This window comes from Triturus cristatus, chromosome 9, assembly GCF_964204655.1.
Source record: "Triturus cristatus chromosome 9, aTriCri1.1, whole genome shotgun sequence".
Classification (NCBI taxonomy): domain Eukaryota; kingdom Metazoa; phylum Chordata; class Amphibia; order Caudata; family Salamandridae; genus Triturus; species Triturus cristatus.
Window position 1 is genome coordinate 853,377,320 of NC_140592.1, and position 16,766 is coordinate 853,394,085.

General features: G+C 50.5%; 1 protein-coding gene across 2 annotated transcripts in view; it reads left to right on the top strand.

Moving 5' to 3' along the window:
- The window catches only part of CDC42BPB (CDC42 binding protein kinase beta), a 1,057,701-nt gene that overhangs the window by 391,949 nt on the left and 648,986 nt on the right, over positions 1-16,766 (top strand). For both annotated transcript variants that reach the window (XM_085626326.1, XM_085626327.1), the window contains exons 10-11: positions 16,046-16,212; positions 16,300-16,419. In XM_085626326.1, coding sequence (XP_085482452.1) covers positions 16,046-16,212; positions 16,300-16,419 — 287 coding nt within the window. The remainder of the gene's footprint in view (positions 1-16,045; positions 16,213-16,299; positions 16,420-16,766) is intronic.

Below are 16,766 nucleotides of genomic sequence, written 5' to 3' on the forward strand. Positions count from 1 at the left end.
GATGCACCTTCATCCCATGTTTCCGCCTGGGCCTGCTGGCGTGTTAAAGCCACAGGTTCACCCTTGCAGCGTCTGTGCCCCTCCAACCCACCTTGGGTTTCCACCGATGCCAACTTCCTCTCCAGCTTCAAGACTTGCACCGAGCCTTCATTCAGCCGGGAAGCCGGGAGTCTATGTAACTTGTCGCACCACTATCTACATTTGCTTTTAAAACGATCACTTGTACTGTTTTTAACATAGCGCTCAGCCTTTCACGCACTCCCCCCACAGCCGATTTAGGAGCTGACTGGGGGGCACTTGGCTACATTGAAGTCTGCCGGTTGACGGTGCTGCCATCTTGGGGGTAATCAACAGGCAGCGGGCTAGTTATTCTGCCCGAATCAGAATAATAAACCGCTTTGCACGCACACGCTCCCACCTAGAGATTCCTGAGGCGGAGGACGGGAGTCTATGTAACTACTCGCACCACTATCTACATTTGCTTTTAAAACGATCACTTATACTGTTTTTAAAATAGCGCTCAGCCTTTCACGCACTCACCCCACAGCCGATTTAGGAGCTGACCGGGGGGGCACTTGGCTACATTGAAGACTGCCGGTTGACGGTGCCGCCATCTTGGGGGTAATCAACAGGCAGCGGGCTAGTTGTTCTTCCCGAATCAGGATAAATGACTGCTTTAGCTCGCACGCCTGTCCGCGCCCGGACGAGCCCAGAGGCAGGAAATGCTGCTCAAACCATGGTAAGCGCCTTAACCACCAACCGCTTGACCTACTCTGCTAAAACTGCTCGATATTAGAACGAGGGAACAAATGAATCCTTCTGTCAACACTTGTTGTCTTAGAAAGTTTCCAACTATCCTAGAAGGGCCAGTAGCATGCAGAACCTGCTACCTCCAAAGAAACCTGACTATAACTAGCCTACTATATTCAAAAAACGAACCTGACCAAAATAAACATAGTCCTAAGTATATTCTATGTAACGTCAGATCCTTAGCCAAACATCCCATCGAAATATGGGATATGATCACTTCTCATTCCCCAGAGCTATGTTTCTTTACTGAAACCTGGCTAACGCCCACCAATTATCCATCAATTAATTTAGCCATCCCGGATGGATATAAATTCATTCACCTAGATAGGGAAGGTAAGACGAGGGGTGGCATTGCCATTGCCTTTAAAAATCACCTTAACTTGCAATGGATTTCTACTCTGTGTAATGATAGCTTGGAGCTGTTTTTTTTAAAATAACCATGTCTCCTTCAGATAGCTTCAATGGAGCGCTAATCTATAGGCCTCCTGGACCAAGAGCTAACTTTCCCAATTACCTGATTGTGCAAATAGCCATGCAGGTCTTAGCCTCCAGCAATTTCATTCTGCTGGGGGATTTTAACTTTCATGGCGAAGATCTTGCCAATCCAGAAGCGAACAAGCTGATAACTAGTCTCAATTTAATTGGACTTTCCCAAAGGGTTATTGGCTCTACACACCAGGCTGGCCCCGCCCTAGATCTAATCTTCACCAATACTGACCATCTCACCTGCTACCCTCCCTATCCTTTAACATGGACTGACCATTCTATGGTCTTATTCTCCAGTTTACCTCAGTCTGCTACGACATCAGCAAGAAACGCGATCGGAGGAGGGAGTCACGTAGGCCCTGGCATAAACTTTCTCTTGAATCTTTCAAAGAGGTATCCCACCCCCCATCATCGGAGAGTGGCTCGGACGACTCCGATGTTTCTGGTATGTTGGAAGTATTCAACTCGGCCTTAGTAACAGCACTGGACACCGTAATTCCTCAAAGTAAATATAGCTCAGTCCAGCGACGGCAATCAGCCCCCTGGTACACTGCGGTGCTAAAGCAGACAAATCTAAGTATAAGACATTAGAAAGACGATGGAGACTTAGTAAAGATCCGCTGGACAGACAGGTGTGTAAACTAGCTCTGTCCAGCTATCATCAGAATATAAAAACGGCCAGGCGCACTGTTATCATGAATCAAATTGACCAGTCTTGTAACTCATCCAAAGCCCTGTTTAACATAGTTAAGGACTTTGTAACACCTCAAGCTTGTAGACAATCCCCTGTTGAATATCAGGAACTATGCGATTCCTTAGCAGTCTACTTCCAGGAAACAATTGCGCTTATTTATGCCAATTTTCCTACCACCACGCCTCTGAAGCCAGAAACTCTAATAGGATTAGGAGAACCTAAGACACCGACAGCCACCACTCTCGACCAGTTTGAATCAACTACGCTAGAGGAAATCATTAACGCACTATCCTTAGCTAAATCTGGTTCGCCCTGTGACCTTTGCCCTCCCAAAACTATGGCCCTGTTATCTACCAGTTGTGCTCCGGTAATCCACAAAACTTTTAACTGTTCAATTCAATCAGGCATAATTCCTACCCCTTGGAAAGAAGCACTCGTACGACCCATTTTGAAAAAACCTACGCCCGCCCCGCGGGTTCTCAGTAACTATCGACCAATATCTTTGTTACCCCTGCTGGGCAAACAATTGGAAATTATAATAAATACGCAGCTAAGCTCTTATCTTGAGTCAAATAAAATTCTAGACCCTTCACAATCAGGTTTCCGTCCAGGCTTCAGTACTGAAACCGCTATCCTGGCAGTGACGGATTCCCTAAGGCAAGTAATGGATGCAGGAGGATCAGTAGTCCTGATCCTCCTAGATCTCTCCGCGGCATTTGATACCATCTCACATTCTCTGCTCGTGGAGAGACTACATTCATGTGGTATCCGAGGCACAGCCCTGAAATGGCTTCAGAATTTTCTGTCGGATAGATGGCAAACGATAATGCTTGGACCCTACCTTTCTCAGAAATCTCCTCTCGATAAGGGCGTACTCCAGGGCTCCTGTTTAAGTCCAACATTATTTAATGTATATATGGGCCCTTTGGCAAAAATTGTAGAACCATTAGGGTTCGAAATAATCTCCTATGCTGACGATACTCAGCTGATGTTCCCAATTGGCCCTAATATAGAAACAGAGCAAACTCGATTCTCGGCGGGTATGCTCGCCATCTCAAATTGGATGACGGAGAACTGCCGCCAGTTTAATTCCAGCAAAACTGAGGTTATGCTAATGGGGAAAGCCTCAACCATCTGGACTGAGGATTGGTGGCCGCACCAGCTGGGAGTTGCCCCTACTCTCACTCTATCCGTGAAAAATCTTGGTCTAAAATTGGACCAGACACTGTCTATGAAGGATCACATCTCTGCCACCACCAGCTCCTGTTACTACAGCTTACGTCTTCTACGTAAGTTCCTGCCCTATTTGCCTATTAAACATCGCAGAACCCTGACCAGGCGATGATGATCAGCCGCTTGGACTATGGGAATGCATTGTTAGCTGAAGTTGGTGCGACGTTGCTTGCTAAACTGCAGGTGATTCAAAACACTGCAGCAAGAATGATTTTAAATCGTCCTCCAGGCACTCCCTCAGGCCCCTTGTTGAGAGAGCTACACTGGTTACCAGTGAAGAAGCGATCCAACTTTAAAATCTGCTGCCTTACATTCAATGCACTAAACGGCAAAGGTCCCCTTTACCTTCAAAAGAAACTTACTAAACAGGTATCTGGTCGAAATCTCAGATCTGATTCCTTAGCTCTCTTAAAAGTCCCTCGAATATGTCTCAGTCGCACGGGAGGTAAGGTCTTCTCGTACCTTGCCCGACGGTACTGGAACCAACTGCCCATTGCACTGCGCAAATGTTCCTTATATACTGCTTCTAGCAAACAATTAAAAACTTTTCTGTTTTGAATTTTTACATCTTTTGGTTTTGACCCCCCTCTCTTTCACTAGGTAAGCGCCGAGATGCCCTATAAAAGTGGATATAACATAACATAACATTCATTTATCAAGTATGGAACCTTGCTGGTGCTGGAGAGGGACCTGCTGCTGGTTCGGATGTCCAACCTAGAGTTAAATACGTATCGCCCCCCCCCCCCCCTGCCCCCACCCCTCCCTCGAGGATGTGCTCAGACTCCACTCCAGCACACCGAGGCCCAATACAGTCTGACTCAGATAACGCACTTGCTCTACTATGGAGCCATCCTCAGAGGCTCCTTCATCTTTTTGGTTCTGATTCTCACCAGAGTTTGCCACCACCTGGAAATGACAATGGTGGTGCTGGAGATTATTTTGCCCACAGTATGATCACTGTTTATACATGAACTTACAGGAGGCCAATGGCCTTGGTACTTCCCTTGCTACAGGGTTGATTTCACCCTTTGAACTCGCAATGGAAGAGAGTATTTCCTTTGCTGTGATGATTAGAAGAGCAGCCGAGACCTTGACCTACAACTGCCTTCTATTGAAGTCAAAACAAATTTCCTTACTGAGGTTTTGCACCTTGGGCCAACCTCATCTGAGCTTTTACTTTCCTTCAAAGAAGCCCTAACTGACACCAATGTAAGCACTTTGTCTAAGGTCTACTTTTGCCTGCCAGTGAACAGACCGGTGGCCAGATGCCACAGATCAGTGCCTGGTGGCCTGGATTTTCTTACATAGCACCTTACTCCTGAGAGTTTGGTGGCCCCTACTCCTGAGAGTTTGGTGGCCCAGGCTTCAACCAGTAAAATAAATCCTGTTACATTCACCATGATGCCTCCAGTTCAAAAAGATAGTCATTTGGGCTTTCTTTCGTCCAGCCTTGCCCTGAGGCCGGTTTGTGCAGTCTATTAGGCAGTTATATACCCACCCTCTGGGACATGGCCAGCAAAATCTTGCTGGCTGTCCTGGAGGAGTTTAGGGATTTCTTGTCTCCATCCGTTCAAGATGGCCAGGATGCAGCCAAATCTGTGATTTGAAATATACAAAAAGTGAATGGTGAATTAATCTCAGTCAAAGGTCATTTCTCTAGGCCGCATCCCAGTCCATTGTAATTTTGCTCACTATTCCATTTCAGTTTAGACTACTTCAGATCAGCCTTGAGCCTAATCCAATAGAAATAGTTTAGCCTGAACAACCAGGTCAGGTTCTATGTCCCAGGGTGGAAAGAAATGAGGCCAGAGTTAATTACCAGTGGTTGAGATTAATTCAAGCATTCCATCCATCAGTTTTTTGTGTATACTTCAAATATGTGAGTCTGGCTGGGCTGGATACTACTAATTGCTGGGGGCGAGCAGTTGGCACTAGTGTGGTACTCGGTCACCATGCAATCCACAGGCTTTTCTAAAGATGTGCAGGCATGCCTTTTTAAGGACCCGCCTTCTTGGGGAGAAGCCTGAGTCTCCACCCTCAAGCGCTTTAAGAAGTGTAGAGCCAAAGCACTTTCCTAGAGTCTTTCCATCCCTGCCAGATAGTTTTCTCATCAGTTTCGACCCTTCCAAGGCTACGTCAGAGTTGGCTTATAGACAGCGCAAGCCCCCTGTAAGAAAGTGGCTCTGTATATACTGCACCAAAGTAAGGTTCAGTGTGCACAGAGTCAGCAAATGGTCTCACACACTCAAGAACTGAACTCTAGGTCAAAGGTTTGTATATAAAAAGATATAGTTGTTTTATTTTAGAACCAACAATAGGTATCAAAATAGACTTTCTCAGAATGAGATGCTTTAGTTAAATACTTTCAATAGGCAATAGACTTTTGAATGCAATAGTTACAGTTGTTGCAATAGGCAACACAATTCAAACACAATTATAACATTGAGCTCAATGGGACTTTTTAAGTAAATGCAATTTCAGTTACTTTACGTATGATTTTCTTACTCAGGGTTGGATCCTGTATTCAACCCTGGTGCATTTCCTGTAAACAGTTGAAAGAAATCGTTTTTGTTACACAGGCGATTTTTAAGGAATATGTGCAGGTTTAAAAAATCTACACTTAGAAGATTTTCTGGCAAAAACCAGGCAATGTTATCCTATGGAGGAAAATCAAGTTATCGGTAAGTACAGTTGTAATTACTTTTCAGGGTCAGTGCTGGGCACCAAGATCCAGCACAGGGATCTCTTCTGATAGCAGGTGAGTAATTCCGTTTTCGTTGATCGGCTGATTTTTTGTGAATATTTTAAAGTTTCAAAACTCAACACTTGAAAGAATTTCCAAGTGAAACCGGTCAATGTTACCCTATGGAGGAAAAGTGAGTTATCGGCTTTTGTTTAAGTACTCGACTGGCAGAGTTAAGGTTTTGGGCATAGACTCAGGGGTCTCCCAGGGTCAGGTAGGTACAGTTGTTACACCCTCAGCGGCTCAGGGGCAGCCGGGTGCAGAGAGAGTTAAGCCCAATGTTAGCCTATGGCGGGCAGGGGGCCTTTGGTTGGTGGCTGCTAGCAGGCAGGCCACGCGGCTGTGGGAGCTGGGCTCCTGGTCACTTACTCAGGGCAAGTGGGGAAGTAGATTAGGATAGATGTTGCACTCCCAGGGGCACTCGGGCGACTAGGTGCAGGGTGCTTTTGAGCCGTCCGGCGATCAATAGATTCCAATGGAGAAGCTACAAAACTAACAAAGGCTGCAAGCTCGGGGCGAAGATTCTTCAGGTGCGACCACCACTTCGAGAGGTAAGTTGGGAAGCTGTAGGTTAGGTAGGCACCCAGGAGCTGGGCACAGGTGGCCGCCGGTTGCAGGTGTGTCTTTTCGCGTCGAGAAATCTTACCCTCAGCTGGGTGCGGTTGGAGGGGTCCCTGGTTCTGAGGCTGCAGGTGTCATCAGGAGCGTCCAGGTGGGTCTTTGGGTGCTGGATTCTTGGTCACAGTCGCTGGGGGGGGGGGGGGAGGGGGGGGGACGTCCTCGGGGTCTTTGTCCACTCAGGCACAGGCCAGGCTTTGCGGGTGCAGTGTGTGCAGGAGTCGCGGTTCCTGATTGGCACCAGGGGCTTGTTACTTGCTTTGAGCAGAACCACTGCTCGTGGGAGTCCCAGTTTTTTAGAGTCACAAGGCAGTCGGGTCCTCTGGGGTTTTCAAGGTTGCTGACCACTGGAGACGCCGGGTTTTAGCAGGAGCAGGTTCGAGGGTCGACCGGCCTGTAGGGCTGGGGCTAAGTGAGTTGGTGTCGTCCTCTTGTTAGCAGCTGCACAGCAGGTCTTCTTTCTTCTTGTTCTTCTTGCTTGTTTTGGATACGGGATCTGAAGAAGGAAGGTTCAGGGTGCCCCTAAATACTAACTTTAGGGGCGTTACAGGTAGGTAGAGGTCAGGGACCAATGGGTCCCTTTCCTGGGGTGGGTGCACCCCCTATCCTGCCACTCTCCAGTGGGAGGGGGGCAGGAGCCTAATCCTGATTCTCAAGATGGCGAGAGCCCGGAGTTGTCCTTCACCTCGCCTCCCCCACCCGAGGGGTGGGGTTGGCAGAGGCTGGCACACCCCCTTTCCTCACGTGGGCTTTCCCGCCAGTCTTCCCACCAGAGTGGGGGTCAGAACCGGTGGGGGCCAGTTGCTGAGTACAGCAAATGGCCTGGAGAAGCTCACAAAGGTGGCATGCCTTTGAAGCTTCCCCTGCCCATCCTGGGGGAGGAGACCTAGCACCTCGCCCAGGATGTGCATTGTTGCAGGCCCAGGAGAGCGGATGGCTCTGTACCCAGGGTACAACAACATGTCTGCTGTGTGGCAGCCTAGGCAGCCTCTCAGACAGGATGTGGATTGTGGGTTAGGTTCAGGGGGCAACTCTAAGTTGCCCTCTGTCGTGCATCTGTCTCCAGGCAGGTCGCTCCCCACGCCGCGCAGCTCCACCTGACTGCGCCCGTGTCTCTGTCCAGCTGCTGCTGCTGCTGAGGGAGTTCGAGGCCCGCCTCCACCCGCAGGCTACCACCTGCACCTCATCCCTGGTGGCCAGTGGTAGGCCGTAGGTTTGCCTTCTGCTGTAGATTGTATTTTGTATTGTGCTCCATTTGCTCTCTCTGACTGTTTTGTATTGTATTTTGTATTGGGCTCCATTTGCTCTCTGTGACCGTTTTGTACTGTATTTTGTATTGGCTTATCTGCTTTCTGGGTCCGTTTTCTTCCTGCTTGCTATTCTCTGCCGCTTTCCCGCCGCTGTGTCCCACATGCGCCCCCCCGCTCACCCATTCGTCGTTCCCTCTTCCCAGCTGCACCTCCCTCCCACCTCCCCTTCTTATGGCAGCCACTGCGCGGCAGTGACAGCGACCATTGACCCTGTCTCCAGGCAGGTCGCTCCCCGCGCCGCGTAGCTCCAACTGACTGCGCCCGTGTCTCTGCCCAGCTGCCGCTGCTGCTGAGGGAGTTCGAAGCCCGCCTCCACCCGCAAGCTACCACCTGCGCCTCATCCCTGGTGGCCAGTGGTAGGCCGTTGGTTTGCTTTCTGCTGTATATTGTATTTTGTATTGCGCTCCATTTGCTCTCTGTGACCGTTTTGTACTGTATTTTGTATTGGCTTATCTGCTTTCTGGGTCCGTTTTCTTCCCGGTTGCTATTCTCTGTCGCTTTCCCGCTGCTGCGTCCCCTGCGCCCCGCCCCCCTGCTCACCCATTCGTCGTTCCCCCCTCCCAGCTGTTCCTCCCTCCCACCTCCTCCTCCCTCCCACCTCCCCTTCTTATGGCAGCCGCTGGCGCGCCGAAGGCGTGCCTAAGGCAAGCCCGTCTGCGCCCGTCCGCACCTGGCCCGCGCCCAGCGCCAGAACTCCTGGCCCCCGCGAACACCACAACGCCCGACTCCGCTACGATGCCAGCACCCTCCACGCTCTCAACTCCGGACGAGAACACACCTGCTACCGGACCACCCCGAAGCGCACCCAAGGACCCTTCACCTGCCGGAACTGCAGCTTCACCAGCTTCCGGTCCCCCAAACCACCCACCAAAGAACTCAACCACCTCAGATGCATCCTCCTCAACAACCGCTCCGCCCGCAAACACGCCGTCGAACTCTGGAACCTTCTCGACGCAACCTCACTAGATATCGCCTTCCTGACGGAGACCTGGCTGAACCCCACCTCAGCACCCGACATCGCCATTGCCAGCCCGGAAGGCTACAAGATCACCCGCAGGGACCGTACCAACGGAGTAGGAGGAGGAATTGCCATCGTCCACAGGAATACCCTCAGAGTCTCAACCAACACCGAAGACACCCTCAGCACCGCCAAACACATGCACTTCCAGATCCACACTGATCCCAACACCACCCTCATCTACAGACCCCCCGGACCCCAATCACAGTTCAGCGATTCCATCGCTGACTTCGTCAGCACACTCGCCCTCGCCTCCACGGACTACATCCTCCTCTGGTACCTGAACTTCCACCTCAAGAACAACGACGACACCAACTCCACCATCCTGATCGCCAACCTCGGACTCAGACAGCTCGTGACAACACCCACCCACGCCGCCGGCCACACGCTTGACCCCATCTTCTCCGCAAACCCCCACGTCTCCTTCAACCACACCACCGAACCCCACTGGACCGACCACCACTGTATCCACTTCACCTTCAGGAAGCCTACCACACACCACCGCACCCAACAGATGCCCCGGCGTTGCTGGAGCAAAGTCACCGAAGACCAGCTAACCACCACCCTCGCCCTGAGCCCAACCGCCGACCCCGACACCGCCGCCCGCAACCTCAGACAGTGGATCGACGATTGCGCCAACACCCTTGCCCCACTCAAGTAAGCCTCCAACAGCCACACCAGCAAGAAAGCCACCTGGTTCACTGAAGACCTCCAGGCCACCAAACGAACATGACGAAAACTGGAGAAGAACTGGCTATGCGAACGAACATCGGACACCTACGCCGCCCACAAGAACGTCACCCGCAGACATCATCACCTCATCAGATCCGCAAAAAGGGCCTCATTCAAAGACCGCCTAGAAAACAACGCACACAACAGCAAAGAGCTCTTCAACATCGTGAAGGAACTCTCCAACCCCAGCTCCAACACCAACGACATCCCGCCTTCGCAAGACCTGTGCGACTCACTGGCCACCTTTTTCCACCGCAAGATCGCTGACATCCACGACCGCTTCAACACCACGACTGCCCCGACAACCACCGAGACCTCCACCCCCACGACCACCTCTCGCACCAACCGCCTGCTCTCCTGGACCAACATCAACGACTAGGACACCAGCGAGATCATGAACACCATCCACTCCGGATCACCGTTAGACCCATGCCCTCACCACATCTTCAACAAAGCCAGCACAGCCATCGCACCCCATCTCCGGAAAGTAATCAACATCTCCTTCGAGACAGCAACCTTCCCGAAAAGCTGAAAGCACTCCGAGAGAAACGCCTTACTCAAGAAACCCAGGGCGGACCCCAAGGACCTCAAGAACTTCCGACCCATCTCCCTGCTCCCGTTGCCAGTGAAGGTCACCGAGAAAATCGTCAACAAACAACTGACCCGCTACCTCGAGGAGAACAGCATCCTGGACCCTTCCCAGTCCGGCTTCCACAACAACCACAGCACCAAAACCGCCCTCATCGCCGCCACCGATGACATCAGGACCCTGCTAGACAACGGAGAGACAGCGGCCCTCATCCTCCTGGACCTGTCAGCCGCCTTCGACACGGTCTGCCACCGCACACTACGAACACGCCTGCACGACGCCGGGATCCAGGAGAAGGCCCTGTACTGGACCACATCCTTCCTCTCCGGCAGAAAACAAAGCGTCCGCCTCCCCCCCCTTCCGCTCCAATTTAACCGAGATCAACGGCGGCGTACCCCAGGGCTCTTCCCTCAGCCCGGCGCTGTTCAACATCTACATGGCACCCTTCGCTCACGTCGCCCGACAGCATGACCTCAACATCATCCCCTACGCCGACGACACCCAGCTGATCCTCTCCCTCACCAAAGAAACTCACTCCGCCAAAAACAACCTCCACGAAGGCCGTCGCCAAATGGATGAGGAACAGCCGACTGAAGCTGAACTCGGACAGGACGGAGGTCCTCATCCTCGGCTCCACCCCTTCAGCCTGGGACGACTCCTGGTGGCCGACAACACTGGTAACAGCCCCGACACCCACCGACTACGCACGCAACCTAGGGGTCATCCTCGACTCCACCCTCTCCATGACTAAGCAGGCCAACGCCGTCTCCTCATCCTGCTTCAACACCCTCCGAATGCTCCGCAGGATCTTCAAGTGGATCCCCACCGAAACAAGAAGAACAGTCACCCAGGCCCTAGTCACCAGCAGGCTGGACTACGGAAACGCCCTCTACACAGGAACGTCGGCCAAGCTCATAAGACAGCTGCAACGCATCCAGAACGCCTCTGCACGTCTCATCCTCGACATCCCCCGCCGCAGCCGCATCACACCCCACCTGAGAGACCTGCACTGGCTTCCCGTCAACAAGAGGATAACCTTCAAGCTCCTCATCCACGCACACAAAGCACTCCACAACACCGGACCAGCATACTTCAACATATCACTCAGCTTCTACACCCCCTCCCGCCAGCTCCGCTCCACCGGCCTCGCCCTCGCCACAGTCCTCCGCATCGGAAAAACAACCGCCGGCGGCAGATCTTTCTCCCACCTCGCCGCCAAGACCTGGAACACCCTCCCCACCAACCTACGGCAGACCCAAGACCTACTGGCCTTCAGAAGAATCCTCAAGACCTGGTTCTTCGATCAGTAGCAGCACCCCTCCCCTCCCCCAGCGCCTTGATGGGGACGGGTATGTAGTGCGCTTTACAAGTGACCTGATTGATTGATTTTACATTAAATCCCACACTGGCATCAGTGTGGGTTTAATGTGCTGAGAAGTTTGACACCAAACTTCTCAAGTCTTTAGTGTAGCCATGATGGTGCTGTGTAGTTCGTGTTGACGACCTCCCAGCACCATATACTCTTAATGGCTGCACTGCACTTACAATGCCCAGGAATGGACCTGGGTACTGTAGGGGTACAGGGCTCATGCACTTGTACCCACACCACTGGCATAGTGCACCCAGCTAGAGGGGTGACTGAGGTATGCCAGGGCAGTGTGTTTGTGGGCATGGCACACAGGGATGTGTGCCATGTCGACTCTGTTTTGTTCTGCACCAAGACACTCAGCCTGCAAAGGCAGTGTGTGTGTCAGGGTACAGGGCCTCTAAGGGTGGCACAATAAGTGCTGCAGCCCTTAGGGGCCTTCTCTGGTCACAGGACCCTGGGTGCCTAGGGTACCGTTTACCAGGGGCTGACATGTGGCCAGAGATGCCAATTGGGTTTAGGCTTCATGCAGTTTTAGGGAAGAAACACAGGCCCTGGGTACCTGATTGGCAGGAGCCCAGGGCACACTCAGTCAAAGTACATCAGCAATTCAGGAAAAAGGGGGGGCATGCCATGCAAGAAAGATGGCAATTTCTCACACCAGCATTCACCCTAGTTTTTCTGTGGCAGGGGAGCAACCATACATCATACAGGTCATGAGGGATTCTGTTCTTCTCAGTCTCCCTTCACTGCTGCATCAGATTCCAAGCCACTTTAGTTTGCCCTTAGTGGTGCACGACCGGTCTGTGGGAGTTAGGTTCAAAAGTTTTCTCCAAGGCTCGCAAACCATCACATCCAACAGATGCGCCCTCCAGATCATCTAACAGTACTATGCCCTTCCGTTCCTCTTTGGCTGGACACAGATAGGCACATCTATCTATCTCATTTCAAGAACTGCAAGCTCTCCTGTCCAAGAAGGCCATAGAGAGGGTTTCAAACTCTGAAATAGGGATGGGAGGTTACTACTGCTAGTTTCTTGTGCCGAAGAAGAATGGAGGCCTTCGTCTTATTCTAGATCTTTGCCCTCTCAAACGCCTTTCTGAGGCAGGACAAATTCCAAATGCTTATATTGGTCCAGGTTCTGTCTGCCCTGGATCCGGGTTACTTAATTGTAGCCTTTGAACTCCAGGACCTTACTTTCATGTGTCCATCCTGCAGTCCCACATGTTACCAGCGGTTCACGGTTAGCCAGGAGTATTTTCAATTGCCATTCTCCCCTTTGGCCTTACCAGCACTTCTCAAGTGTTCGCAAAAGTGAAGGTGGTGGTTGCCACACATCTTGTTGCCTACCCGACAATCAGCTGTAGACCACCTACAGACAACGGCTAACCTCTTGACATTGTTGGGGTACTTAAATAAAAGATCCAAAGTCACACCTGACTCTTTCATAGAGACTTCCTTTTATAGGAGCTTTCTTGGACACAGTGCAATTCAGGGCCTTTCCTCTTCCACAATGTGTCTGGGACGTTTGGGCTATGATTGTAATGTTTCAGCCTTGATCGTGGATCATAGTGAGAGCAGCCTTTAGGCTTCTTGACCTGTTGACCTCATGCACCCTGCTTGTACACTTAGCCAGGTGGTATATGCGGCCTCTGCATCAGTCTGACTCCCTGTAACCTGGCAAGGTTCCGATGGTCCAGCTGATCCTGATACAGCCCAAGTTTCCCAGGACATCGGTAACCTTGCAACTGACTGAGGCTTTTGGAATACCCTTGCTACACTCTTCCTACTCCCTTTGGTGCACATTCAGGCCCCAAGGGTCTGCAGAGGCCTCTTGTTGGGTTACTGCTGGTGGATCCATCCTCTGTGCCATCTGTGCCTTCCGAACCAGTCTCTGTATTCACTTGGTTTCAGTGCCAACTTCCACTCCAGCACCCAAACCAATGCTGTTCCCTTTCACATAGATGCTGGGCCGGACTCCAGGGGCACAGATGGAGGGCTCGGTGTGCCAGTAGTCCTCTCTGCCTCAACCAAGGTCACATCCCGAATCTGCCCCAGCGCATTGGTCCCTGTACAACCTAATTCAGATATAACAATGTCTTTACCAAGGAGCCTTCCTCCTGCGCTCCAACAACTTTTCGATTCTGGCTTGACTCAAAGTCAAAACACACAAACACCACACAACACCACCCCCCAACCCTCCACCCCACTCTCTGCAGATCCCTCACTGCCCTTCCACCTCCCCGTTCTGTGGAATGCTATTTGTTCCAATCTAAAGGTCCAAGTTTAGGAATCTGCACATTTATTCTTGTTGGGTGCAGACAGAGTCAAGAAAGTAACTGAGGTTGGTTCGCAGGTTTGGCACTTCTGTCCATCTCTGTTCATCACTTCTGGGGTGGAACGAAGAGAACCTACTGGCTCACGGGAGCAATGCCGTTTTTAAGTCTTCTGAATCTAATCTGACACTTTAGAATATTCAAAAGGTGAGGAAAGTGTGGTTAGATAAGTGTATCCTCCAGAAAAGTCCACCTTGCGCTCCTCTCCCAGGAACATATTAATGGTTGCCAGTGTGCGACTACATTGAGTAGGTGCCCAGGCACAGCTACCCCCTTTCACTTACCGGAGAGTGGTCCTCTGACCAGTCTAGATACATCCGAATTCAGCCTTCGCACCTCGAGGCCCCGCCTTGCTCCTGCTGCTTTATCTCTCTGCTCTGGGCGAAGACATTGCCGCGATAATTAAGTCAATCCACTCGGGAGCCATTACGGACCCATGCCTCCACTACTACCTGTACAACCTAGGAGGAATAATGTTCATCTCTGTGCTGACATCCATCATCAACACCTCTATCAAAACCTCAACATCCCCGGAAATCATCACCCTCCTTAAGAGACCATCTGTCGACCCAAGCGAGAAGAGTATCAACAAGCAACTCTCCTGCCACCTACAATTCCACCAGCTTCTGGGCAGCACGCAACCTGGATTCCGAGACAACCACAGCATTGCGTCCACAGACTACATCCGGACCATCCTCGACAGAGGAGACATCACAGCACTCGTCCTGCTTGACCGATCAGCGGTTCAACAGTCTCTCACCACACGCTTGTCTCAAGACTACATCACAGGGGAATACAAGAACCAGCGCTAAAATGGTTAACCTCATTCCTTAAAGGCTGAACCCATAGTGTAAGGCTCCAACCACTCTTTGGAGCCCAAGAAACTCCTCTGCGTAGTCCAACAAGGATCGTCACTTATTATATCTCTCGTCAATATATACATGAAACCGCTCACAAACATCATCAGAACCCATGGGAACAACATGATCTCCTACGGTGACGACATACCCTTTCCTGGACGGACAACACCAGCACAACCACCACCAAGAACAGCTTCTCGAAACTGCATGACGTAGCGAACTGGATGAAAGAGGATTGCCTGAAGCTCAACATCAGCAAAACTGAATTACTGATCTTCGGGAACAAGAGCTTACCCTAGGATTCCTCCTGGTGGCCCATGGAAGTAGAATCCACATCTATCCCATCGGATCACGCCAGAAAGCTAGGTCTCATTCTGGTCAACAAACTTACCAAGGCATTGCAGATCCACAATATCACCTCCTCATGTTTCCTCATCCTTTGAATGCTGCTTAAGCTCTTCAAGTGGCTCCCCCAGACCACCGTACGCACTGTCACACCAGCCCTCATTAGCACACTCGACTTTGACAACTCACTCTACGCTGGAATCTCAACCCACCTCATACACAGACTCCAGACCATTCAGAAGGCCGCCAGACTCCTCCTTGTCTCCTTCACTGTCCCCACATCTCGCCTCAACTCAGGGAGCTCCATTGGCTCCCCATCCAGAAACGCAGTCAGTTCAGGCTTCTCACCCACACATTCAAGGCTCTTCACAACATAGGACCTGCCTACATTATCCACCTCCTACACTACTACAAGCCCACAGACAACTGTGCTCAGCATCACTCTTACTTGCTCGCACCTCACGCATCCACCGGAGCAGAACTGGAGGTCATTAATTTTCATAAGTTGCTGCTAAGACGTTGAACGACTTACTCCAACACATCAGGACATCCTCTTTGCTTCTCGAATTCCGCAAGAAGCTGAAAGCTGGCTTACCTACGAACTCCGCGGTACATCAAAGGTTCAGCCTGGTATAGGCTCTTCTTACTCACCTGCTCAGCGCCTGGATACCCTTGCGGGTGATAAGTGCATTCAACAAACTGACATAGCATTAATGAAAGTAAGTAACTTGTTCATTTAGGGGTTTCATGAGAAAGCATTTCAGCAATCCTAGCTTTTCTATTGAAATCTTGACATTTAAAAGTTACTTTAAACCATTACGCAGGCTGAGTCCCAAGTAAAGAATGTTACATGCTGTTGCACTTTAGGTACAGTGCTTAGAGATATGTTATTTCTTATTTTTCAGCTGTTTTTCTGATCGAGGGTCTTTACGGACTGTAGTAAATTCAAATGCTGGAACCCAAAATGAGGATGTCCAGCGAGGGTTGGAAAATAGTCTGCAGATAGAGGCTTATGAGCGGAGGATTCGAAGACTTGAGCAAGAAAAACTAGAGCTGAACCGAAAACTTCAGGGTAAGATGTAGCATATGCTTTAGCATCTTTCACCCGGCACCTGTTGTTTATATTGCCAAATGTCATTCTGTTTACATTTATCCCTAGAATCCACACAGACCGTTCAATCTCTTCATGGCACTCCTCGCTCAACAGGAACTCTGACCCGGGATAAAGAGATGAAAAAGTTAACTGAGGAAATCGAGCGATTGAAGAACAAAATATCAGGTATGTTCTCTTCTTTTCACAAACCTCCCTATCTCAATTAGATGCCCTCAACAAACACCTTGGAAAGAAAATCCTTCGGTTGATGTTGAAAGCATAGTCTTGGACTCGATTTACCCGACCATACAAGACTTTGCATACCTTCTGTACTCGAGACTTCTGAAGAATCATTTTGCCTTTTGGAAGAGAATCAATTATACCAGCTTGCCTAGTAGTTGAATTTAAATATATTTTCAACTTTGGCATCAAAGTCATATAATTCACCAAGCAAATCCAAATCAACAGCACATTCTTGCCCCACACCAAAATACATTCCATAATAATTTGAACATAACTTTCATAAACTTACA